The sequence below is a fragment of the Carcharodon carcharias genome, chromosome 3 (genome assembly GCF_017639515.1).
Source record: "Carcharodon carcharias isolate sCarCar2 chromosome 3, sCarCar2.pri, whole genome shotgun sequence".
Classification (NCBI taxonomy): domain Eukaryota; kingdom Metazoa; phylum Chordata; class Chondrichthyes; order Lamniformes; family Lamnidae; genus Carcharodon; species Carcharodon carcharias.
In genome coordinates this window covers 69,029,220-69,055,754 of record NC_054469.1, presented here as the reverse complement: position 1 = coordinate 69,055,754, position 26,535 = coordinate 69,029,220, and the positions used below count along the sequence as shown (strand labels likewise).

General features: G+C 44.9%; 1 protein-coding gene across 1 annotated transcript in view; it reads left to right on the top strand.

The window, feature by feature from the left end:
* Positions 1–26,535, top strand: part of itga8 (integrin, alpha 8) — a 291,418-nt gene that overhangs the window by 204,906 nt on the left and 59,977 nt on the right. Inside the window, exons 24-25 of the mRNA XM_041183667.1 lie at positions 14,708–14,813; positions 18,333–18,491. Coding sequence (XP_041039601.1) covers positions 14,708–14,813; positions 18,333–18,491 — 265 coding nt within the window. The remainder of the gene's footprint in view (positions 1–14,707; positions 14,814–18,332; positions 18,492–26,535) is intronic.

Below are 26,535 nucleotides of genomic sequence, written 5' to 3'. Positions count from 1 at the left end.
GGCAAATATTGATTAAGCATCTCTGCCATTTCTGTGTTCCCCACTATTAACTCCCCAGTCTCATCCTCCAAGGGACCAACATTCACTTTAGCTACTCTCTTTCCTTTTATATACTTGTAGAAGCTTTTGCTATCAGTTTTTACATTTTGCACTAGTTTTCTTTCATAATTTACCTTTGCTCTTTTTATTTTTTTTTTAGTAACCCTTTGTTGATCTTTAAAAGTTTCCCAATCTTCCAGCCTGCCACTTTTCAATTTGATATGCCTTAGTTTTTGCCCTTTTGTTATCTTTAACTTCTTTGCTTAGCCATGGATGCTTTCTCCCCCTCTTACCATCTTTCTTCCTCTTTGGAATATATTTTACTTGGGAGGAATTGAATATCTCCTTAAATATCTGCCACTGTTCATCAACTGTCCTACCTTGTAGTCTTCCTGCCATCCACTAGGGCCAAATCTGCCCTTGTGTCTATGTAGTTACCTTTGTTTAACTCCAGGACACTAGTATGGGACTCAAGTTTCTCACTCTCAAACTGAACTTGAAATTCTAGCATGTTATGATCACTCTTCCCTAGAGGATCCTTTACTATGAGATCATTAATTAATCCCATCTCATTACACAAAACCAAATCCAGAATAGCCTGCTCCCTGGTTGGTTCCACACCATATTGCTCCACGAAACAATGTCTAATACACTCTATGAACTTGCCCTTGAGGCTACCCTTGTCAATTTGATTAGTCCAGTCTATATGCATATTAAAATCACCCATGATTATTGCCATGCCTTTCTCACATGCTCCCAGCATTTCCTGGTTTATGCTGTGCCCTACTGCTGAACTACTGTTTGGGGACCTATAGATTACTCCCACCAGGGACTTCTTTCCCTTGCTATTTCTTATTTCTACCCAGACTGACTCTATGTCTTGCTCTCCAGTGCCTATATCATTCCTCACTATAGCACTGATCTCTTCCTTTACTAACAAAGCTACACCACCTCCTTTTCCTTCCTGCCTATCTTCCCGAAACACTGACTACCCTTGGATATTCAACTCCCAAACCTGTTCTCCCTGTAACCACGTCTCAGTAATGGCCACCAAATCATACCTATTTATCTCTATTTGGGCTGTAAACTCATTAGTTTTATTCCGAATGCTATGCACATTCAGATACAAAGCCTTCAAGTTTGCCCTATTGTCAATTTTCCCTACTCTTATATGATTCTTTGGTGCAGTATGGCATTCACACACTCTGTCCCTTCCTTTCACTTTTTGGTAACAATCAGCCCCGTTACTAACCTGCACTCTTACCCTCTCCTTAAACTTTGATTTTTTTTTATATTTCCATGCAACTGAACCCTCCCCCAACTATTTAATTTAAAGCCCTATCTACAACCCTATGCAATTTGCCAGGACATTGGTCCCAGCATGATTCAAGTGGAGCTCGTCCGAATGGAATAGCTCCCTCTTTCCCCAGTACTGGTGCCAATGTCCCATGAATTCAAATCCATTTCTCCCACACCAATCTTTGAGCCGCACATTTACCTCTTTAATCTTATTGATCCTGTGCCAATTAGCTCGTAGCTCAGGTGGTAATCCAGAGATTATTATCTTTTTGGTCCTGCTTTTTAATTTAGTCCCTAGCTACCTGTATTCCCTCAGCAGAACCTCTTTCCTCATTCTACCTATATCTATGGTACCTATGTGGACCATGACAACTGGATCTTTCCCCTCCCACTCCAAGTTCCTCTGCAACCCGGATGAGATATCCTTAACCCTGGCACCAGGTAGGCAACACAGCCTTCGGGACTTTCAGTCCTGGCTACAGAGAACAGCGTCTATTCCCCTAACTATACTATCCCCAATTACAACTACATTTCCCTTTTCTCCCTCCACTTAAATGGCTCCCTGTACCACGGTGCTATGGTCAGTTTGCTCATCTTCCTACAATCCCCACTCTTGACCACACAGGAAGCAAGAATCTCAAACCTGTTGGATAAGGTCAAGGGCTGAAGCTCCTGCAGTGCTACTTCCTGGATCCCTCTACCTGCCTCACTCATAGTGACACCCTCCTGTCCCTGATCACTGGCCAAATTTAAGGTAGTTAATCTAAGGGGTGTGACTGTCTCCTGAAACACAGTGTCCAGGTAACTCTCCCCCTCCCTGATGTGTTGCAGTGTCCAAAGCTCAGACTCCAGCTCGTCAACTCTGAGCCAGAGTTCCTCGAGCAGCTAACACTTGCTACAGATGTGGTCACTAGGAACCACAATGGGGTCCACCAGCTCCCACATCATGCAGCTGCAACACATCGCCTGGCCCTGCATCTCTATTTTATTTAATTAGTTTATTAATTTGTTTTTAAGTTCCCTACTGGTCTTTAGTTTATCAATCTGTAAAATATTTCTCCCATTTTGCTTTAATCTGAAAGCAAGTTAGAATAGAGATTCAAAATAAACTTTTTAATATCAACTGAAAATCGTGCTCTCTGCTGAGTTGAAGCTGAAGTGTCAGACCTCCAATCCTAGGCCCCAGTAGTCACCTTTAATCTGAAATCAATTTAGAATAGAAACTAGCAGTTACTTACCAACCAATGAACTTACGGTTTTCCTGTGATGTCACTCTTTGTTTTTTTTCACACGGCGACAATGACTGCAGAGGACACCCTTCCCAGACTGCTTTCCGGCGACGGTGACTGCAGAGGACACTCTTCCCAGACTGCTTCCCAGTGAAGGTGACTGCAGGGGACACTCTTCCCAGGCTGCTTCTCGGCGATGGTGACTGCAGAGGACAATGTTCCCAGACTGCTTCCCGGTGACAGTGACTGCAGGGAACACTCTTCCCAGACTGCTTCCCGGCAATGGTGATTGCAGGGGACTCTTCCCAGACTGCTTCCTGGCAATGGTGACTGCAGGGGACACTCTTCCCAGACTGCTTTCCGGCGACTGTGACTGCAGAGGACACTCTTCCCAGACTGCTTCCCAGCAATGGTGACTGCAGGGGACTCTTCCCAGACTGCTTCCTGGCGACGGTGACTGCAGAGGACACTCTTCCCAGACTGCTTCCCAGCGACGGTGACTGCAGGGGACACTCTTCCCAGACTGCTTCCCGGCAATGGTGACTGCAGGGGACACTCTTCCCAGACTGCTTCACGGCGACGGTGACTGCAGGGGACACTCTTCCCAGACTGCTTCCCGGCGATGGTGACTGCAGGGAACACTCTTCCCAGACTGCTTCACAGCGACGGTGACTGCAGGGGACACTCTTCCCAGACTGCTTCCCGACGATGGTGACTGCAGGGGACACTCTTCCCTGACTGCTTCACAGCGACGGTGATTGTAGGGGACACTCTTCCCAGACTGCTTCCCGATGATGGTGACTGCAGGGGACACTCTTCCCAGACTGAAGGAGAGGGAAGTAGATGAAACAGTGAGGCTTAGGCCTAAGCAGCTGAGGGCATATTCACTGATGATCAAACAATTAAAATTGGGGATGCACAAGAATTGGAAATAGTGCAGAAATTTCAAAGGCTTGTAGGGCTGTGGAAGCTATAGCTAGAGAGGTGGGAGGCCATGAATTGATTTGAAAATGAGAATGAGAATTTTAAAATTGAGGCATTGCTGGATTGGGAGCCATTGTAGAACAGTAAAGACAGGGGTGATGGGTGGATGGAACTTGGTGCAAGTTAGATACGGGCAGCAGGCTCATAGATGAGATCAGGTTTACTTAGGGTGGAAGATGAGAAGTTGGTCAGGAGATTATTGTAGAGGTAACAAAGACATGGCTGAGCATTTCAGCAGAGGATGAGTCAGGGGCAGAGTCAGGCAATGTTATGGAGGAGAAAGCAGGCAGTCTTGGTAATGGAGCGGATATGTGATCAGAAATTAATGTTGGTGTCAACTATGACTTCAATTTCATGCACAGTCTAGTTTAACCAGTCTGGGATACCTGTGAAGTTTCTGACTGATAATGGAGCGGAATTTGCCAATGATGAGTTGAGAGACCTGTGTGAAAATATAACCATCAAGGTAATGAAAATTCTTTCAGCAATGAGCTTGTAAAAGAAAATCATGTGGTGGTCGATGAAATGCTGCATATAATTTTAGCTGACCAACCAAACTTCAAGCTAACAATCACCCTGGCATAGGCAGTTCATGGAAAGAGTTCACTCCAGATAGTTGGAAGTTATAATCCCTCTCAATCAATGTATGGGCATAATCCCAAATTACTTTCTGTGCTGGGAAACAGAAGCTATTATGATTAGCTTCAGTTTTTTCTGCACATTTGAAAGCTTTTACATACAGGGAGACCATTGGGATAGTCCTCACCTGAACCATGCTAAGACCAGTTCTGGCAAGTCGTACAACTACAGTGGTAAAGAGAGTTTTAAACTAAATAGTGGGGCAGAGGAGGTGGGGGGCGGGGGAATCACTTGGGGGGAGATGTGTTAAATTATGGAGAAAAGACAAGGCAGGGTAATGATGTGGGTAATGATAACCAGAGTGTGGGAAGGGACAGAGCATATAAACTTAACAGTGCACCTGCAGATAAGGCCGTAGTTCGCAAGAATGGTAAAAAGCCAGAGGCTGGGATTTTCTGTGCCTGCTGGCTTCGGGCATGTTGACTGGCATGAGCGGACAATATGGTGAGAGGGCCAAAAATCGGTTTCATGACATTGTGAAACCAGTTTGCAATCATCTGCTCAGCCCGCCAACATTTCCCACCATCGGACAGCAGGAACCTCATTGTAATACATCAGCATATCATTATAAGGCCTGCCCACCGGACTCATCCCTTCCCCGCTGGATCATCCTCCCATGGCAGTGGGAAAGCACGCTGATGTGTTTCACAACAGCACAAAAGCGATGTGCACTTGGTGGGCTGGACTTCACTCAGGGCTTCAAGGTTTGTTTGCCTACCTTGCTTCGGTCAGCACTCGCAGTCATCAGCACCAGGCTTCACAGACAGCACCACATCACTTTTAGGGGGGGCTCATGGCAGGTCTCTACTGACCAGATCAGCCATGTGTGGGTGACTTTTCAATGGCTGCAGGGCTAGGGCTTGCGTGGCGAAGGGGAAGAAGTGGCCTCAGGCAAGGGAAGAGGCTGCAAGACGAGGGGTGTGCTGGGGAAGGAGGGTAACCCAGGGTGTGAGTGGCTGTGCATATGTTGATCTGTGCAAGTGGCCTAGGGGTGGTGAGGACTGAGGAGGCAGTCTCCAGAGGAGATGAGGCCAGATGGACATGGGAAGGTATGTGTGTGAGAATGGGTGGTGATGTCCCGTGAGCTGGCAGTGAGTGAGATACCAGTGCATGTGTGATGAGCTTGAGTGTGTGAGTTTAGAGTGCTGAGACGGTTGCCATACCCTTGCTGCATGGATGAGATCATTTATCCTCTATCTGCATTGGATGGCCAATCTCTTCTGTGCAGCATTGGCACTGACCACCACTGCCGTCGCCTATCAAGCCGGAGTGGTAATGTTGCTGCCCCTCCTGTGCCCAGAGTGGGGATCGAGGACATCACAGCGGACCTCCACGGAGTCCAAAGGGTGCTCGAGGGCTGTAGTCTTCTTGCCTTTTGGGGCCATGTCTTCTTTGCTGCAGTCCTAGGCTGGAAGCACTGAGCACGGCTGTACCTTAAACGTGTTGCCTGGCATGAGGAAGCAACGAGATGACAAGGTGGGTTTTGGACGATACGGTGTGAAAACCCGCCAGCGCGGCCGGCAGGTAAAACATCGTTTTATTTGCAGTTAGTGCAAATCTGGGACGTTTTCGCCCATAGTGTTTGTTACACCGCTTGTTGATGGAGACATGAACAGTTCTGAAAGTTGAGATAAAGAATTCTAAGCCTTATATAGAGCTGTGGGCATCAGCAGCTGCCAAGCTGAACTTGCCTCTGAGATAGAGTCTGGTGTCTGACCTCAGGGAAGGTGGGGTGGGGTGGATGGAAAAGAGCAAGGCACATCCGTGTGGGCTCCTCTTCATTATTCCTTGCCTCATGAGCCAAGTGGGCAATGTTACAGACTGCCAACCTCACTGGGTGAGGAATGTGTAGTCCACAATGGAAGGAAGTTTGTTGAAATGGGTGCAGTACCTTCCCACATGCACCATATAGAGGAAAGGCAGTGGCAGCAGCATTGGGCTAGAGCCAGGGTACCTGGGCATGAGGCGGCAAAGCCCCCAGACAGACCAGCAAGAAGGAAGAGGGCACGATATTACCCTGAACCAAGAGTGTACACGAACAGGTTCAGCTTCCTCGGCATGACTGCAAGACAGCCTATGTGAAGGTTTCAGATGTCTCAGGATACGGTCAGAGAAACCTGTGCCATGTTGGAGGCAGACCTTGCACCTCGAACAACTGGTGCCTGTGTCCTGCCAATAACAGTCAAAGTTGCCGTGGCCCTCAACTTTTATGCAACTGCATTCTTCCAGGGTTCTGCTGGCAGACCTCTGTGACACCTCACAATCAGCCATGCATTTATCCATAACATCAGTCACTCTTTGCTAGGATAGGGGAGCACATTAATTTCTCTACAAATGTGGTGTCTCAGAGCCTAAGAGCAATGGGGTTTATGTCAATGACTGGCTTTCCACAAGTGCAAGGTATGATAGACATACGTCGCCATGAAAGCGCCATCAGAGGAGACGCACAGATCCATGAATAGAAAGTCTTTTTGCTCCGTCATCATCCAGTTAGTGTGTAACAACAGAAACGTATTCCTCCGCATCTGTGCCAGGTTCCCTGGAAACTGCCATGACTCTTTCATCCCAAGCGAGTCATACCTGTTGCATCTTTTGAGCCTAGAACAAGGCCTGAAGCTGGCAACTGGGCAACAAAAGTTACCCATTGAGGAGGTGGCTGCTTACTCCATTATGCCAACTAGAAGCAGTGCCAGAGCAGTGTTACAAAACCAGTCACCATCAGACCAGGGCAACCACCAGGCAGGCTACTGGCACATTAATAATGTGTTTCCGATACCTAGACCGCTCAGGAGGAATATTGCAATACTCACCTGAAAGGGTGTCATGAATTGTGGTGGCCTGCTGCATAATATAATGCAGCAAAGGGGACACGCAAGCAGGATCCAGTTCCAGGTGAAGGAGATTGTCCATCTGAAGAAAAGGTGGAGGTAGATGAGGAGGAGCCATTTGCCTCAGGAGAAGATGTAACCAAGGAGGGGAACAATGGGGAAAATCTTGAGAGGCGTGCCTGGGTACCCGGGGTCGACTCGGCACATGACTCCATAGTCAATAGGGAGCATCTAATACAGAGGTAGTTCTCCTAAGCAACACTGAGATATAAGTGCACTCTTGGAAACAAATGGCTATCAAGCCATTGCAATATAAGTACCCCCTCACAATTTCCAGGAGATGCCTATTCCCTAACAGAAGAGAAAATCTGCAAGTGTCCTTGACACACTCTGACAACACTGGCTGAAATCCTCACAATCATAAGTCTGCATTCAGCCACACTGAGGGATTAAGCTTGAGGTGTCTTGTGGCAAAGAATCCTGCAAGTATATTTTGGATGCTGTCAAATACACGGAAAACAAGTCACCTGTTAACTAACCGAGGCCTGGCCCCTACGTCAAGAGTGCATCTGTGCAGTATCAGTTGAGACTCAGCAAATGCAGATATAATTGATGGACCAACAGAAACACTGCAACTTGAGACTGTGTTTGATTGGCACCACATTCGCCAGCTTAAAAATTCACTCCCTCCACCACTAACTCACAGTGGCACCAGTGTGTACCATCTATAAGATGCTCTGCAGCAACACACCAAGACTCTTTCAACAGCACCTTCCAAACCCACAATCTCTACCAGCTAGAAGGACAAGGGCAGCAGATACATGTGAGCACCACTACCTGCAAGCTCCCCTCCAAGTCACACACCTTGGTGGCTTGGAAATATATCGCTGTTCCTTCACTGTCGCTGGGTTAAAATCCTGGAACTCCCTTCCTAACAGTACTGTGGGTGTACCTACACCACATGGACTGCAGCAGTTCAAGAAGGTGTCTCAGCACCAGCTTCTCAAGGGCAATTAGAGATGGGCATCAAATGCTAACCTATCCAGTGACACACACATCCTGTGAATAAATAAGCATAAAATAAAGGCATCCATATAATAGCCAGAGCATTCACCTATTTTCAGTTTAATCCAGCGCTACTGTAGCACCTGTGAGACATCCACAATGGTCAGTGTAGCAACTCACTGAGGATCATTGTCAGCCAGTGGCATGCAACACATGAAAGGACAAGGACAGTCTACCACAAATGCATGTTGCCTGAAAGGCTCAGCTAGTCTTGACCTGCGAGGTCACCACTGTACATTGTGAAAGAATTTGCAGAAATGTCTCTGCCTTTACCTCAGGCCTATGTGTGGACCTACCCCAGAAGGATTGTCACTTCTCCTACAATGTACTAAGCACAAACCCCTGAAAGTCACCAAAGGATGGAAACAAAATGTTCCAGGGGCCCACAACTTCCACATCCCATGGTTGACCACGATCAGCAGTGAAAGCGTCACTGAGCCCCCGACTTCACTATGATTGACCTGCATGGCCAAACCCTTCACAGCTGTCAGGTGACTGAGGGATGGACTTCTGGCTGCAATCTTCGGTAACACTGGTGAGAACATGCAGTTTTACGTTTACTCCATTATTTTATGAGCCAAGTATAGACCAATATATCGATCCTTCGATTTTTGTGGTGTATTTATGGACAATGAAAAAAAGGCAGACTTAACAATGTGAGATATAACACAACATTTAAGCCCTTCAGTGATCAATGTCACCGTGACGCCCTGTGTTCTCAGACACTCCAATGTGGTGCCTCCCAACCCCCAGATTGCCTCAGAGCAGGTGGAGACTCACCCCTCCATCCATAAGGTATTAAGGAGTGGTGTGGCCAAGCTCTTCATGCAGAAACCTGCTGGGGACCTACCTGAGACAGCAGGACCTGCAATTCTGCAGGAGCAGCCATGGTTACTGGAGCACGTGAGGGATGTGGCAGAGGGGCTGGAGAAGCCATGGAAGATGAGTGTGCAGAACTGCTCACAGCACCCTCATCCTCCTCTGCAATCTCCTCAGCGCTGGACTTTTGGAGGGTTGGATGGGGTGGTCTGCTGGGGTGCAGCAGCCATCCATTCTAGAATCCTTTGTGCCACCAACATGAACGTCTTGTTATGGTTACTGCTTCCAAAGATGGCTGCGCTAATTCCAGCCTATCCCTGCCATCCCATCACAAATATAATGTTGGCGGGCACTACAGGCAGGAGTCAAATCGCGCCATCGGGAAATGGCCCGACTCAAGATCCTCCTCCTAGAGCATGAAAATCCAGGCCTTTAGGTTATTTTCCCCAGGATTAACTAGAATTAATTACAAAATCTCGGATTCTGAGCATCCAATAAAAGTACCTCAAATGCTCATATTTTGTGATGAAGAATCTGAGAGAAAGAATTTACATCAAGTTCTGGATAATGGTAATGTGAATGATCAAGACACAAAGGATAAAGCTATCATATCCAAAGGTGAATTTCCCAGAGTGGGTACTTGAATGACAGATATTCCAGAGGGTCCAGTGAATGTACACGTGTGACAATTGTGAGAAAGGCAGCAAAGGCAAATCTTAACATTGGTTGCTTGTTCAGGATGGCATTCAAAAAGTGAGATCCATGGACTGGCAGAATGGGGTAAGAGAGTGGAAATTAATAAATTAGTGCATGGAAGTGACTCTTGTGTCAGAAAATGATCGCGTATGGGAGAAAGAGACTCTGATAATGCAGGTAGTAGTCTCAGCTGACATAAAGGTGCAAGCAGAGACTGTAGCTTGACTAGATTAGGCAATGAAATAAAGGCCACCGAACTAGAAACAGAAACCCTCATGATAGTGACATTTTGTTGCCAATAAACTTGAAGATAAACTAATAAGAGAGGTTAAGCAAAGGGAGATAGATAGTAGGGAGGTTTTGGAGTTTATTCTGAGGCACTGGATAGGGGGACAACCAGCATTGCCACATAAGTGGATTTATAAGGTTAAGGCGAAGCTAGTTGCTAGAGGTTTTGAAAGACTGGGTGATACAGATGTTAGAGTGGATTCTCCCATCGCTGGAAAAATAACCTTAAAAATTATTTTAGTTCTTTCGGCCACATATTGATTGTAGTGTAGGTCAATTGACATAAAAGCTCAATTTCTGCTGGATGATACTTGTCAGAAGTGTTTCTGCCAGAAGCAGTAGCAGATGCAGAAGGAAAACTATGGAACCTAAACAAATGCATTCGTGGTGCAGTTTTTTGATGAGATCTGTTTGCTGAAAATAGGTTGCGTCAAACTAGAAGCAGATCCCGCAATGTTTTACTGGCACCATAAAGAAAAGCTTTCAGACATCTTCATGATGCATGTTAACGATTTCTTAGGGATGGTAATACAGAATTTGAGAAATGTGTTCTTGATAAGATTAAATTTTAAAATTGGGAGTCAAGCTTTTGGATCTTTTTTGTAAATTGGTTTAGGTACTAAGCAAATGGATCTAGAATAACTTTAAATCAACAATCCTATTTAGTGAGTGTTACTCCCAACCCGGTTAATTATACAAACTCACCACAAAAAGAGGATGTTATAGAATACAGAGAGACAATATAAAGAAAGGGTACAATTATAAAGGGGTTAGAGTAGAAAAGGGCCCTGGATGTATTTGTGTGTATGTTATTGAGGGTGGCAGGATAGGTTGCGAGCGCAATTCATAAAGTACAGTATCTTAGGCCTTATTAATAGGGGCATGGAGTACAAGAGCGAGGAGGTTATGTTAAACTTGTTTAAAACACTGGTTCAGCCTTAACTGGAGTATTTCGCCAGTTCTGGGTGCCACACTTTTGGAAAGATGTGAAGGCGTTAGAGAGAGTGCAGAAAAAAAAATATGAATGATTCCAGGGATGAAGAACCTCAGTTATGTAGATAATTTGGTGAATTTGGGACTGTTTTCCTTGGAGAAGATGAAGAGGAAATTTTATAGAGGTATTCAAAATGATGAGCAGTCTGGACAGAGAAGATAAGAAAAACATGTTCCCACTGGTAGAAGGATCGAGAACGAGAGAACACAGATTTAAGCTAATTGACAAAAGAAGCAATGGAGACTTGAGGAGAAGCTTTTTCATGCAGTGAGTGGTTAAGGTCTGGAGTGCGCTACCTGAGAGTATGGTGGAGGTAGGTTCAACTGAGGCATTCAAGAGGGAATTGGATTATTATCTGAAAAGGAGGAATGTGCAGGGTTATAGGGAGAAGGCAGGAGAATGGCACTAAATGCATTGCTTATTTGGAGGGTCAGCATAGATACAAGAGGCCAAATGGCCTCTTTCCGTGCTTAACAATGCTGTGATTCAGTGATATCTAAAGGAGAGACAATGCAATTATGAATCTTGATTGATCAGTTTGCACATGCAGATTAGACCAGATGCTAGTTTTGACGTATTGGTGTTAAGTACGATGAAGAAACACCCTAAAGTTGAGAATGTTTTATGGGAAAATAAATAGTAAAAAAGTTAAATCTGGATAAATGTGTACTTAGGTTCCCATCCTTAGTTGACCAAGAATATAAAGCTGGGCAGTTTTAGCTGTACTTCACGCTCTAATCTTCCTGAATTCTTGTGTAGCTGGTTTCATAATATTTTTGATTGGCGAGAATGGGAAATATTGGCCTTTAGACTGGGAAGTTCTTTTTCAGTTCTATGCCTAAAGGCAGATCTGATCCACAGCACCACAACCTCCACCTTGGGTAGGGAAAGGAAGCAGGTCCCAAATCCACCTCAACCAGAATAGGGAAATCGAATCTCTTGCTGTTGGCACCAATCTGAGCTACACCAGCTCTCCATCTAGCTGACCCAACTTTTACATGCATGTTGTAGCCTGGAGCTATGGATAGCAATTGTGGAGGCTCCATTTTCTTCCCATCACATTGCTGACCATGAATCTCTCCTGCTCGTACCATCTGCCATAGGTGTAGGTTGGAAGGATTTAGAAGTTGATACCTAGTTGGTTGCATTATGAATGTACTTTCCTTGGCCATCAAGTCCTGGAGTGGGGCTCCTAGGCAAGTACACTAACCACTACGCTACAAGACCACCTGCTGGGGAATTAAGAAAATAAAAGATTTGGTAAAAGTACTTTGGCTGCTGAAACAGTAGCTCTTGTGGAGCCAGTGGAAATGGGATTCCAATTGCCAAATATTTTATGCGATATTCTGCACGATAGGCATACTGAACATTGCGTGCCCATTGAATGTTACGTAGATAATCATTCTTTGTGGAATAACAAAATCTCTGTGAAAATTGTGAATGAGAAAAGGTTATGGATTGACCTTGCTGGGTTGAAACAAATGCTGGAGAGAAAGGAAATCTCCAAATTGCTGGATGGATGTACTCATCAACTGTCTGATTGTTTTACAAAAAGAAATGCATGTGTGAAGAACTTCTTAAGGGTCCTGAGGGTAGTTTGTCTTAGGACGTAATGCTTTGTCCAGAATGATATTGATTTAATTTGCTTTGAAATTTTTGGTTGTATTTATAAGCTGCAATTCTTATTTAAAGCGAAAGTAAGGAATCTGTTCATTGTAATAATTAATTATATTTAATTGGATGCAGGTCGTGGGCATTAGCTGGGGATTCAATTGTATTCCTGTGAAAGGAACATATGAAAACTGTGGTTGGTGGGTTAAGAGGTGCATGTTTGCAATATGCATCTTTGCAAATAAATGCTTATGAAAGGATGTATTAAGATTGGCTCCAGTTCTATCCTTCACCAACTCACTTTCTGGAGGATAACACAGTCCCTCCTCATATGTCAAGCCTTGGACATCAGGCCTCAGGTTTTGGCTCTTCTCGCCACTACTTCCATATTCAATATTTCACTTAGAATTCTGAGGAAAGACTGGTAACCAAAGTAGTACTCAAAGTGCAGCCTGACAAGGGCACTGCACAGCTTTAACTTGACATCCTCTGGCTTATATTGAAACGACCTGGCAATATAATTATGCTTTCTGTTCCTGGTGCGTGTTGCTGTCTACAGTGATTTATGTTAACTGGTATTTCACTCAGTACTTCCCACCCCCTGACACTGCTTCCCTCACAAGTCTTTTTCTGGGGGAATGTTAAGAATTTAGCAATGTTGTTCCAATCATTTTAAAACCATAGAGGCTTGTGACATGCTACAAATATATTATTCCAGAATTGGAAATGTAACAATATTACAAAAATTATGAAACAACATTACAAAATCAAACCATAGATTCTTAGGCCAACTGTTGATTTGGCATATGAAACAAAAATTACTATACCCAAAATGATAGTGAACTTTAAATTTGAGGAAAGGCTGAAGCTAAAGATTAGGAAATAACAGTGAAAAACATAATTTTCTTCATGACGACTATAGGCCGGGACAATTGGGAATGCATTGCCATCACTTTAACAGGAAGGACATACCACAGGGATTACACCCACACATACAACCAGAGTGTTTGTTAGTTGCTGAATTTAAAAATGATCAAAAGCACATAATTCATTGTGTGTCATTCAAGCCAGAAAGAAAAATAAAGCATTCAAAAGAGTTTTGTTTAAATTGCCTAGTGACAATATGGGTAATTTTCTGACAAATGAACAAAATATAGTTTTGGTTACTTTTTAAGAACAAGGGAACACATTCCTTTTAAGAAATTGTTTTATTTACTTTCTGAAGATGGCCAGGAAAATATGTTTTTGCCATCTGGTTAGTCTGATTTTAATTAGTTGGAAATAGGAAAAAAATGTAACTCCGCTAATAGTTTTCAACTATAATTTGTGATTGAGTTAATGATTTTTTTTTTTGTTTTGTAATTTTTCTTGTAATAATGTAAGCTTGGGCAGGATTTTGCCCTTGTCGGGAAGCCGACTACCGCTCATGATCGCAACTGGACCGTGATTTCACGCTGGCCAAATAAGGCCCGCCCAACATGAAACATGAGCAGCAGCGCTCAGTGCTGCCCGTGCAGCAGGCGAGGAGGGTGAGCGTGAGCGTCGTGCATGCGCATGAGTGCACGCTTGAAAATTTCCATAGCACAGAGCTGCCTCAGGGAAATGAACAGTTTTCAAAAAAAATAAAGATTTTAAAAATGTTATAAAACATGTCCCTTCATGTGACTCTGTCACTTGAGCAGGGACACGTTATAAATGAAATGTATAATGTTATATTTTATTTTTAGTTGCTGTTGGAATCCTCATCCCATCCATGGATGAGGTTTCCTAAAAAGTGCAAAGGCCTTTTTGCCTGCCTGCCAACCATAAGCTTGGCCGGGCAGTGAAAAATTTAACTTAATTATCTTTTTAATGGTCTTAATAGGCCTTTAAATTGTCGGTGGGCACGCTGCCAATTCCCGTGCACGCTCGTTGACCAAACAGGTTGGGCACGTGCCTTCCCGCCAATGTAAAAATTCTGCCCTATCTTACATTACCATGTAACATTAGTTGTGATGATCTCTGTTATTTCTTTCTGTGAAGGAACCCAGTTGAGGTCCATTCTGACTTTGTAATTGTATTTTTCCCCATTTGCCTGAAGCATCTGTCTAATGTTTCTTATTTTCCTTTGTTTCTTGCACACTTTACTTTTTTTCTTCATGTTGTTTTGAATTGTATGACTGAGTATAACCTCTGCAGCTTAACCGCAACATTGAACCATTGTGTTCGTGTAATAGGGTGTCACGTCCCGAGCAAATCTTTCTGCCCATCACTGACTGGAAGATTAAAGAAAGACCTAAGAAAGAGGAGCACATTGGACCAGTAGTTCAGCATGTTTATGAAGTGAGTGAGTTTTTTGAAAAATATGTTTCTTACATTCATTTGGTAGATGGTTGAAAGAATAATTATCAAGCCATGGAATAGAATATATGGTGACAGAAGACTAGTTTTTCAGTTTTAAATCAATGGAACAATATGAACATTTGCATCACACATGCTAAATGATTCATTGCAGATTCTATATTGTAAATTTTCTTTGTTAATGAATATTAAGAAGCCATCATGGTGCAATTGAAAGAATGTCAAGTTGCCATTAGTTTCTCCCTTAAAATCACTGTTACAAAGAATTCTCATGAACTTGATTTTTATTTTAGTTCAGTCTATCCATTCATAGTTGAAACAATATTGCTATTGAAATAATTGTAATACAAGCTGGAAAGGCATACTTTCTAACATTGTAAAGGTGCTTAGTTAAAATCAAGGGAGATGTATATCAGAAAATTACACACCTGCATGCTTGTGTTAAGATTTTTTGATCATTCTTCCACAGTAAGAATATTGAGGAGAAACAAATTTTAAGCATTTTGTTTTAAATTTAATACTAGGGTGTCTTTCTGCTTGATGTTTTTTTTAAAAGTAGAGCAACGAGTTAGTTGGTTTAAATGCTCATGACCTAAATTTTGATATGATTTCCCCATAGTCTATCAATAATAAACAATTTATTAGTTTATTTCAGTATCAACATACATCACACAGCCATGAGTCTTGCCACATCCAGTTGTGAATCAGGGTAGACAACTAAACTAGGCACTGGAGGAGGAGGCTCCACAAATATCCCCATCCTCAATGATGGGGGAGCCCAGCTCATCAATGCAAAGGATAAGGCTGAAACATTTGCAACAACCTTCAGCCAGAAGTGCTGAGTGGATGATCCATCTCGGCCTTTGCCAGAGGTCCCCAGCATCACAGATGACAGTCTTCAGCCAATTCGATTCACTCCAGGTGATATCAAGAAATGACTGAAGGCATTGAACAGTACAAAGGCTATGCGCCCTGACAATATTCTGGCAATAGTACTGAGAGCTTGTGCTCCAGAACTTGCCGTGCCTCTAGCCAAGCTGTTCCAGTACTGCTACAGCACTGGCATCTATCTGGCAATGTGGAAAATTGTTCAGGTATGTCCTGTACACAAAAAACAGGACAAATCAAACCTGGCCAATTACTGCCCCATCAGTCTACTCTCGATCATCAGTAAAGTGATAGTCATCAACAGAGCCTCCAACTGACATTTGCTTAGCAATAACCTGCTCACTGATGCTCAGTTTTGGTTCCGCCAGGGCCACGAGCTCCTGACCTCATTACAGCCTTGGTTCAAACATGCACAAAAGAGCTGAACTCCAAAGGTGAAGTGAGAGTGGCTACCCTTGACATCAAGGCCGCATGTGGCTGAGGGTGGCATCAAGGAGCCCTAGCAAAACCGAAGTCAATGAGAATCAGGGGTTAGAGCCATACCTAGCACAAAGGAAGATGGTTGTGATTGTTGGAGGTCTGTCATCTCAGCTCCTGGACATCACTGCAGGAGTTCCCCAGGATAGCATCCTCAGCCCAACCACCTTCAGCTGCTTTATCAATCACTTTCTTTCCACCATAAGGTCAGAAGTGGGGATGTTTGCTGATGATTGCACAATGTTCAGCACCATTCTCGACTCCTCAGATACTGAAACAGTCCATGTCCAAATGCAGCAAGGCGTGAACAATATCCAGCCTTGGACTGACAAGTGGCAAGCAACATTCGTGCCACACAACTGTCAGGCAATGTTCATCTCCAACAAGAGAGAATCCAATCATCGCTGCTTGATGTTCAATGTCATTACCATCACTGAATCCTCCACTATTAACATTTTTGGGGCTACCACTGACCAGAAACTGAACTGGACCAGCCACTTAAATTCTGTGGCAACAAGAGCAGGTCAGAGGCTAGGAATCCTTTGGCGAGCAACTCACCTCCTGACTCCCCAAAGCCTGTCCACCATCTACAAGGCACAAGTCAGGAGTGTGATGGGATACTCCCCATTTGCCTGGATGAGTGCAGCTCCAACAACACCAAAGAAGCTTGACACTGTCCAGGACAAAGCAGCCGCTTGATTGGCACCCTATCCACAAACATTCAAGCCCTCTACCACCAATGCACAGTGGCTGCAGTGTGTATCATCTCAAGAAGCACTGCAGGAACTCTCCAAGCCTCTCTAGAAGGACAAGGGCAGCAGACACATAGGAACACCACCACCTCGAAGTTCCCCTCCAAGCCATTCACCATTCTGACTTGGAAATATATCACCGTTCCTTCACTGTCACTGGGTCAAAATCCCGGAACTCCCTCCTTAACAGCACTGTGGGCACACACACACCACATGGACTGCAGCGATTCGAGAAGGCAGATCACCACCACCTTCTCAAAGGCAGTTAGGGATGGGAAATAAATGTTGGCCCAGCCAGAGTTGTCCACATCCCATGAACAAATTTTAAAAATGTAGGGAAGTCTTTGGTCTTTTCTGGCTATGTAAGGAGAAGGATAAAAAAGAAAAATAGAGTCAATCAGTCAGGTCTTCCAATAGAATGCTGTGAACACAATGGTTGGCCAGGCTGAAAAGTTTTGAATGCAGGGGAGCACTTCGGGGTTATTTTGTTTAAGGCAAGTAAGAAAGCCCCATGATGGGGCGGAAGTGTAATGTGTCAATATTTTGCATTATTTCACAAAGACAAGTAGTAATGCTTAGACATGATCATAATTATTGCTTTGTATGTTCATTGACTATAAAATATGGAATATGTTAATTTGTTCATAAAAGAGCATAATGATTCATATCCAGCCTTGCCTTATCAACTGTTTACTCAGTCCACCTTCAAACAGTTTGAAGACTAACATGCGCAAGGCAACAAGTAGGTAATTCAGATGAAAGGAGGATACTATTGTTACATCTGTGTGATGCTAGTATATAGTTAGATATTGGAAAGTTCAAGCTACTTATAGAAGTGACCACCAACATTGTACCTAAGAGCATGTCTAAGGAGAAACCCTAAATTTGTAACATTGGGAAGATAGTCACTCCAAGCTGTTCATTGCATCTCCTGGTAGTCGAATATACAGAGGCATAGACAGATATGGGACCATTTTGTCTACACTGTTAGAGGTGACAAATGGTGCAGAAAGAGGTGGAGGTAATAAATACATTTTGAAAATGTATTAATTATGAATGATATTGGTGTGTGCCACATATAATGTTTGATCAAGGATCAATGAAAAATATCAGTGACGCTCATTGAATAACAACCAAGTTATACCATCTGATGGATTAATTGTATATTTTAACTTTCAGTGGGAAGTTGGATTTCCTGTTAAGCCTGTATTAATTTGGAAATCTTTTACCATTATACTTTTATAAGTTTTTTGGGATGATAATACTTCAATGCTCTGTAAAAAGCAATCATGTTGGCTGTCTGTGGTGTATGTTATTGACATCCCGCTATCAGTTATTAAGATGAAAGCCTGTAATATTATCTATTTTTAAAACATTTGTTCAGCTACACAACGGTGGACCGAGTACAATCAGTGCTGCAGTCATGGAAGTGCATTGGCCTAGTCATTACCGAGATGAATATCTGCTGTACATCTTGCAGTTAAAGACAAATGGGCCTCTACGCTGCCACACAAATGCTACAATTAATCCGCTACAGCTCGAGGTAGGTATCACTTTACTAGTTTCTATAAATGACTGTTATAAAAATATTTGATTCGAATCTGTGGAATAAAACCTGAGGTAAAATAAAACACTCAGTGGTCTGAATTTTGACTCAGATGGAGAGGCTCTCTACCATAGTGAAAATGATGTTGGAGGCCTGAATCCGTAAGTCCCGCCATCAATCCCAGCCCCAACCATTTTTGCAGGGAGTGGTGGGGGAGCAGGGGTTTGCAATGCGTGGTCCATAGAGGCAGCTGCACGTGCTAAAGTGCAGCTGCCTTCAATCAGATCTGATTTTCAGTAGTGGAATATCCAAAACATGACATGTGCACTTCAAGCCTAGCAGAAGGTTTAAACTTACCAGAGTTATTTTGAAAGGTAGGATACCCTTCTGGAGAGCTAGAGTAACTTTTTGGAGAGGTCCATGGATACCTTTGGGAGAGGTTAGGTGCCCTTTGGGAAAGGTGAAGTGTCCTTTACGATTGTTAAAATTAGACATGAATATGTGTAAAAAATGCATAAACTCATTGGACTGTCAAGCTCATTGGAATTGTCAAATGGAGCTGTCAATCTATCTTAAGAAGTTAAATCTCCTGCCCTTTAAATATTTTTTTAAAACTGTCTGGAGTGTTAAAAGAAAACAGTGCTTGCTATTTCAGTCTGTCTGCTGACGTGAGCTTGAGGGTCATCATTATAGGATTAGTGCTGCATGACATGAAGGGTGTAAGGGCAAAGGATGGAGGTTATGGGTTGGCTTGAGTTGACACTAGGTTGGCATAGGGACTACATAGAGTCATTGGGGTCAGTACAGGGGCATAGGTTGCCATGGAGGGCGTGAGGAGCCATGGGGGTGGGTGAGTGGCATGAGGTAGCATGGATTGGCATGAATGATGTATGGGGAGTTCATGAGGGGGTATGAGGGCTGTTTTTTGTTTTATTCTTCTTTTTCACAGTGCCAGATCACTGAGGTGGGCCTTTTAGCCCCAGCCCATTTCTGCAACCGGCAGCCCCTGTCCTGCATCTGAACTGTTTCCGGGGCAGGCGGACACAACTCCTATTTCACCCTACGCACCTGCCCCGGAAAGAAAATCTGATCGTCCAGGGCACTTTTTCCCAGGTCGGATTTGTGGAAATTGGACTCTGGGCTCCCAATCTGGGAGCAAAAATTTAGGCCAGTGTCTTCTCAAGTAAATAAGTCAAATTAGAATTCGAAGCAATGATTACTTATGGGATTCAAATTTTGGGAAAATGGCAACTGTAACAAATGCAAAAGATGAACAAGATTTTTTTAATTATATATCAATAAGCGCTCACTTGCCTTGACAGATTAAAGAGAATTGTTTTTCCATCTGTACCAGCAGGAGTGCATAGTGTACAGACTAAACTGGACTGAGAGACTTAGGTTATGTGGTCATTTGTATAGTCCATGCAGCAGATTTATTCTCATAGTAAGTTTAACAGGATATCAATCATGTTAAATTGATTAGACACTGTTCATAATACATTTTGCATACTTATCATATAACATGGTGGAATGCAGCAATAATATATTGGTTCATTGATGAAGATATTTTTCAGCCTTGAGTCATGATAAAAGATTAAAGGCACCAGATGGCTTTTTGCCCAACTTTAATTGTGTTGCTATTATTACTATCCACACTGTCATTAATTTATTTTTAATTCTCATAGTCATAACATACAGGTTTGGTAATTTCCTGTGTTTCCTCTATAAAAATGTAACCAGATTGATAGTGCAGAGAACGGTTGCATGTCTTCAAATTAACTAATAATCGGTTAGCATTTTAATGAATTAAAGCATAAGTATTGCTAGGAAATAAAAATGAACTATAAGGTGTTCATCTGCTTAACCACACAAGCAATGATATTTACCTACTTTTCTTAAGATAACATGGGTACAAAGTGACTATTTCCTGAAGTAACTTGGTCAATTTTTGTCTCCACCACCTGGTTATTAAGAATCTCCTGAGGAAGAGTGCAGAGAGGGGAATCGGACAAGGTGGATTACGTGTCCATATTGATATTTCTTTCTGAGTCTTTCCCAGATGATGTTTATATCAATGACAACAACTTGAATTTATAGGGCAGAATTTTTAGCTTGGCAGGTATGCATGTGCCCAACCCGCTCGAACGTTAAATAAAGCGTGGTGATGTTGGCCGAGTGTGCCAACATCAACGCGCATTCTCGAGATATTTCACTAGGCAGGCACATGATAAAGACAGAGGCACACCCGCCTTTAATTACATAGCTAGTTAAGGCTATATAAGGCAAAACGGGCAGGCGGGCAGGCCACAATTTGCAAAACCTCATCCATGGACAGGATAAGAGGGATCAGTGGCCTTGTCAATGCGATTAGTGAGGAATGCAGGATATCATTTGCTGCGGATTGCTTCTGTAACAGGACAGCTTCATTTTGCTTCAGAGCTGCATTCAGAGATTTTAAAGGCTTCAGTTCAAGGCTCAACTGTTGTTTTCCAATCCCCTGGAGGATTCACTCTATGAGGGGCCTTCCAGGCATCGGACAGCCTTCCATTACCCTGGTGATAGGAATTGCGGTCTCTGCTGGAGGTACCTCCTCTGAGGAGGAGGAGGGGGCCAAAAGGGGCCAGGTGTCCCTATTCAGCCTCCAGGGGAGTGACCTGTGGGAGGAGTGGCGCAGGCACAAGGGGCGCAGCGCCAACAGGAAGTCTATGGCGGAAGAGGCAGCAGAAGATGCCAATATCCTGCTGCCAGGGTTTACTGGTGGTGTTGCAGCTACCTCAATATGTCTGAGGTGCAGTGCTGATGGAGAATCAAGGGAGACAGTGACCTCCTTCTGTAAGAGGATTGGCCCTGAGATCAACTCCAACTGTGTGAGTGGACACCCCATGCCAGTGGCACTGAAGGTCACAGTATCCCTCAACTTCTAGGCCTCCGGATCTTTCAAGGGCTCAGTGGGGGTCCTTTGTGGAGTGTCCCAATCAGCTGTCCATAGTTGCATCACTGTTCAGGCGAACATTGACTTTCTTTCATTACTGTATGGATGAGGCCAGCCAGACACAGCGAGCCAGAGGCTGGGTTGCTGGTTCCCCCGCGTCCAGGGTGCAATAGGCTGCACACATGAGGCCGTCAGGGCGCCAGCAGGTGAGTCCGGTGCCTTCGTCAACAGGAAGGGCTTCCACTCCATGAACGTGCAGATAGTGTGTGATCACAAGATGCTGATTCTACAAGTCTGTGCAAGGTACCCAGGCAGCTCCCATGACGAGTACATCCTGAGACACTCCCAGGTACCGGGGCTCTTCAGTGCTCCAGCCTGGAAGCCTGGATGGCTGCTGGGTGACAAGGGCTATCCCTTCAGAAGGTGGCTCATGATGCAGAGATGTGCCTAAGGTGCTTTAAGTTTTTGCTTACGGGTGCTACATTTAGGTGCTACCCCCATGCTGACACTGGCATTGGAGGCAGCCTGCTCACTCTGCTGTCTTGTTGGCCTTGATGACCTTGGCAGGCATTCTCTGGCCTGGGGAGCCTGTGCTGGCCCCACCAGGGAGGGAGCGGCCAGTGGCATAGCTGGCATCTCCCCAGTCACTGCAGCCTTGGTCACTGGCAGAAGGGCGGAGGAGCTGCTGCCCTCATCTGGAGCGCCCTGAGAGGAGCCCGCAGAGAAGATAGGCAGCTCATGAGCCAACATCAGGTCACTCTGGACCTCCCTGCTCACCAGTGATGGATGGGCGCCTAGCTGGGATACTGGGTGCCCAATCCATCTCCCACACTGACACTGATCAGCTGAAGTCATTACCAGTGTGAGGGTTTGCAGGTCCAAGCGCATTCCCAGGAATCCCTGATTAATTCCCTGGAAAAGCCTCTCCATGAGAGTCACCAATCTTTCCATGGAGGAGGCAGGGTGCTCGGCCATGAGGGTCAATACAATGCTTATGCTCCACAGGGACTCCTTGACAACGGAGACCATGGCACGCATTCCCTCATATATCTCCACCACATCGTCCCGCACACCCTGCTGGACTTCCAGCATCTGCTGCCTCATGGAAGACTCCAAAGGCATGTCATCAGCCACGGACTGAGCATGTTCCTGGACCCCAGCAGTCCTCCGACTGCCAATGCCCTGGGGACTCCCTGCCTCCACCTGCACCTCAAGGAAGTGTGAAGTGCCCTCACCAATGTGCACGATAGACTACATGCTCTTAACTGTTCTGCAAAGTGATCCATGTCAACATGATATTCACCCTTCCCGATCACAGGAGATTGTTGAAGCGCTTCCGGCAATGGACCCATGTGCGCCTCACCACATTGTGGCTGCTGACCCTAGATGCCACCTCCTCCTAGGCCTTTGTGGTAGTTGGAGGGGGGAAGGGGGGTGCCTCCTCCTCCCGTTCCTGGGGAAAAGGGTTTCTGTCCTCACTGCCACCTCCTCCAGGAGGGCTGTGAGGCACTCATCGGAAAAACACAGAGCTGACTGCCCCGCCGGCCTGCCCTCCCATCTGCTGTGTCCACTCGCTAGTTTCCATTCGCAACACTTCCACGTCCTTTGCTGGCAGCCTTCCAGGAGCTGCCAAGGCCACATTTGAATCGACCACTGGGTCGCCATTGGACCTGGTAGACATCATGCCCCAGCCCGCCCTTTCGCACTCATTCCCGGGCTATTTGTCACGCAGGGCGGGCCTTAATTGACCTACCTGCATAAAATCACAGTGCGTTGCTTCCCCACCACCCCCGCTGATCCCGCACACCAAGGATAAAATTCTGTCCATAGTGTCTAACATGCCAAGGTGCCACCTTGGCACCGAACCACATAGGAGATATTAAGGCAGAAGTGGTAGGTTTTAAAGAGTGACTAAAGGTGGAAAGTGAGGTAGAGAGTTGGAGAGGTTTAGTGAGGGAATGTCAGAGTTTGGTATCCTGGCAGTTGAAGGCATGGCTGTCAATGATAAAGCATTTAAAATTGGGGATGTGCACGAGGTTAGAATTAAAGGAATGCACATATCTCACAGTGCTATATGATAGCAAAGTATCACTGAAACTGAAAGGAAGAATCTACAAGACAATTATGATACCAGCATTGTTATAAAGTGCAGAAACTTGGGCAACATCAATATACAACTGACCATATAGTCTAAGTTTCTCAGTCCAGTATAGAGAGGAACAATGACTGGATATTAATGAGATGCAGATGTTGAGATGGATATGTAGAGTAACAAAAGACATTATCAGGAACCAGCACATAAGGAGGTCAGTGAAGATTGTGGAGCATTGAAGAAAGTAGCCAGGAAGAGATTGAAATGGTATGGTCATCTATTGCGGAGAGAGAGAGGACATATGGTGAGATGAGCAATAGAGTTGGGACAGCTAGGAAGAAAGAGAAGAGGAAGCCCTAAGGCAAGATTGAAAGATGCAGTGAAGAGAGATTTAAGCACAGTGGGATTGGAAGAGGAATGGGTGGCTGACAGGGGGAGATTAAGATGGGTGATTGTGGCGACTCCAAGTAAAATAGGAGAAGCCAACATAAGCAGAAGAAGATAGCTCAGAGGGGTGGGGGGCTGGAGAAGTCAAGAAAGATAGGGAGAGTTAAGGCCATGGAGTGGTTTGAAGGCAGGGATGAGAATTTTAAAAGTATGGCTATGCTTAAACTGAGCCAATGTAGGTCACCAAACAGAGGGGTAATAGGTGAATGGAACTTGGTGTGATTTAGGACTTGGACAACAGAGTTTTAGATGACCTCAGTGTATCTCAGCAGAACTGATCTCAATAGAATGTGAGAGGCACACCAGGAATGTGTTGAATGGTAGCACCTAGAGGTAACAAAAGTATGGATGAGGGGTTCACCAACATATGAGCTGAGGCAGGGTTGGAGTCAGGCAACAATACGGAGGTGGAAACAGGCGATCTTAGGGATAGCATAGATATGTGGTTGGAAACTCACCTTGGGCTTAAATGTGACACCAAGGTTGAAAAGGCTGGTTGCCAGGGAGAGGGGTGGAGCCAGTTGAAAATTTCCCTCTAATTATTTTATAAGAGTGTATAGATAATTTGTTGAAGTGCATGGCCCTTTAACTGTTGTTTTGCATGGCCGTGCATGTGTGGTAATTTAAAGGGACCAACTTGTCACAGCCGGCTCAGCATAAAGGGGGCTTTGGTCGGTGGTTAAGGAGCAGAGTTTGTGGCATGGTCAATGGCTTTGGTCTTCCTAATATATAATTGGAGGAGATTTCTGATCATGCAGTGCAGGATGCCAGAAAAACAGTCTGACAACTTGGAGGGAGAGTGAATCGGTCAAGAGAGGTGGTGACGAGAAGGAACTGGGCATCATTGGTGCTCACATGGGGCAGAATTTTCTGGTCTCACCAGTGGCGGACATCATGGTGGGCAAAACCAGAAAATTCAGAGTGCAGCCAAAAGTCAGTTTCCCGCTGGCATAAAAACCGTTTGAAATTTTCCGCTCCAGACTTTCATGGCGGGTGGTGTTGCCCGCCACACTATGTCGGGAAACGCATTGGCATATATTTGAACCTCATGAACACTCATTAGAAACCCAGCTTGCTGGAATCACGCCCCCATTCGTAATCAAATGGCCACACTGGCGGCTAGTTAAACTCAATGTGATTTCCAACTGCATATAAGTGACATGCACATTTTTATTTTAGTTACAGTGCCCCACCAGGGGCTGTCAACCCCTCTGATTTATTGATTTTTACTTTAATTTATTGATTTCGTTTTTCAAAAAAGTATGTGACATGCACCTGGTGAACTGCACTTCACTCACAACCTCAAGGTGTATGTGCGCAGCGCTCGCCTACCTTTCACTGGACTGTGGTTACCGCTGCTCAGACTCTGTGCCAAGGCTGCTCAGGCAGGACCATCAGGAAGGCAGGTTTGTGGAGGGAGTGGGGGGGTTGGTTGGAAGGCAAAAGCTTGATTGTGGGGGAGGGCGGACGTGTGTAGCAATGGAGCCCAAGGCAAAGAGTGCAGAGAGATACATGACTGGGGGTTGATGACTGGGGAAGAGAGCACAGAGACACGTGAGTGGGTGGCCGGGAAATTAGTTGGGGCCAGAGAGTATAGACAGTCCGGGCAATAGCATAAGAAGTAGTCAGGGCCAGAAAGCATAGTCAGCCCTGGGGATTTGCGCCACAATTTTGAGGGCTGTGCTTGGCACACCTATCCTGGTCCAAGGAGGGGGAGGGCCTATCAGTCCTCTATCAGTTGTGCCCAGCATGATGCACTGGGTGTGGTCATTCCCTCATACATGTCAGTCCTGGGCACCGGTGGCTTGATACTGGGCAGCAGATGACACAGTCACAATCAGGAGAGGCATCTGCAGCCTGTAGATGGGCAGCAGGAAATGTAGAGGGGGGCACTCAATGGTCTCACAGAGGTTCTCGGTAAGTCAGAGCGCAGTGGACCTGAAGATGGCTCAGGTATACATGGGGCATCGGCACATCAACATCGAACAGTTCAAGGGGGAGGACTAGGATGTCAACCAAAATCATGAGAGGATCAAGGATTAGAGGGGGTGGAAGGAGGGTGATAGAAGGGAAGGAAACCTGTACATGCTGCTCATCCAGCACGATAGGAGGGACTTCAACAGTCATGGGGGTGCTGGAAGCTGGTCTCATAATAATACCTGAGCACCACCATTTTTCAAGCTGCTTCAGTGACACAGTTGAAAAAATAGAAACAAAATCCCCAGGAGGGCACTTAGGACTTGTGGAAGGAGTCGACTACTGCACTTTTGGGCTGATTAAAGGGGCACCCTACCATTTTCTGTTTTACCAAATGGAGAGGAAGGCACAGCTGAGAAATGTTAGTCAAGTGCCAATTAAGGCATCGTGGCACTTTAACTCATGTTGCGTATCCTTGGGAAAGCTTATTCCCAATGAGGACCATTTTTGGATTGGCTTCCGAAGATCCTTTGCCCCTCTTTTCGGAAATGATGAAGGTCAGAAGGAACCAACTGTAAAGGGGCAACAGCCAAAATGCATACACAAACATACAAATTAGGAGGAGTAGGCCACTCAGTTCCTCAAGCTTGCTC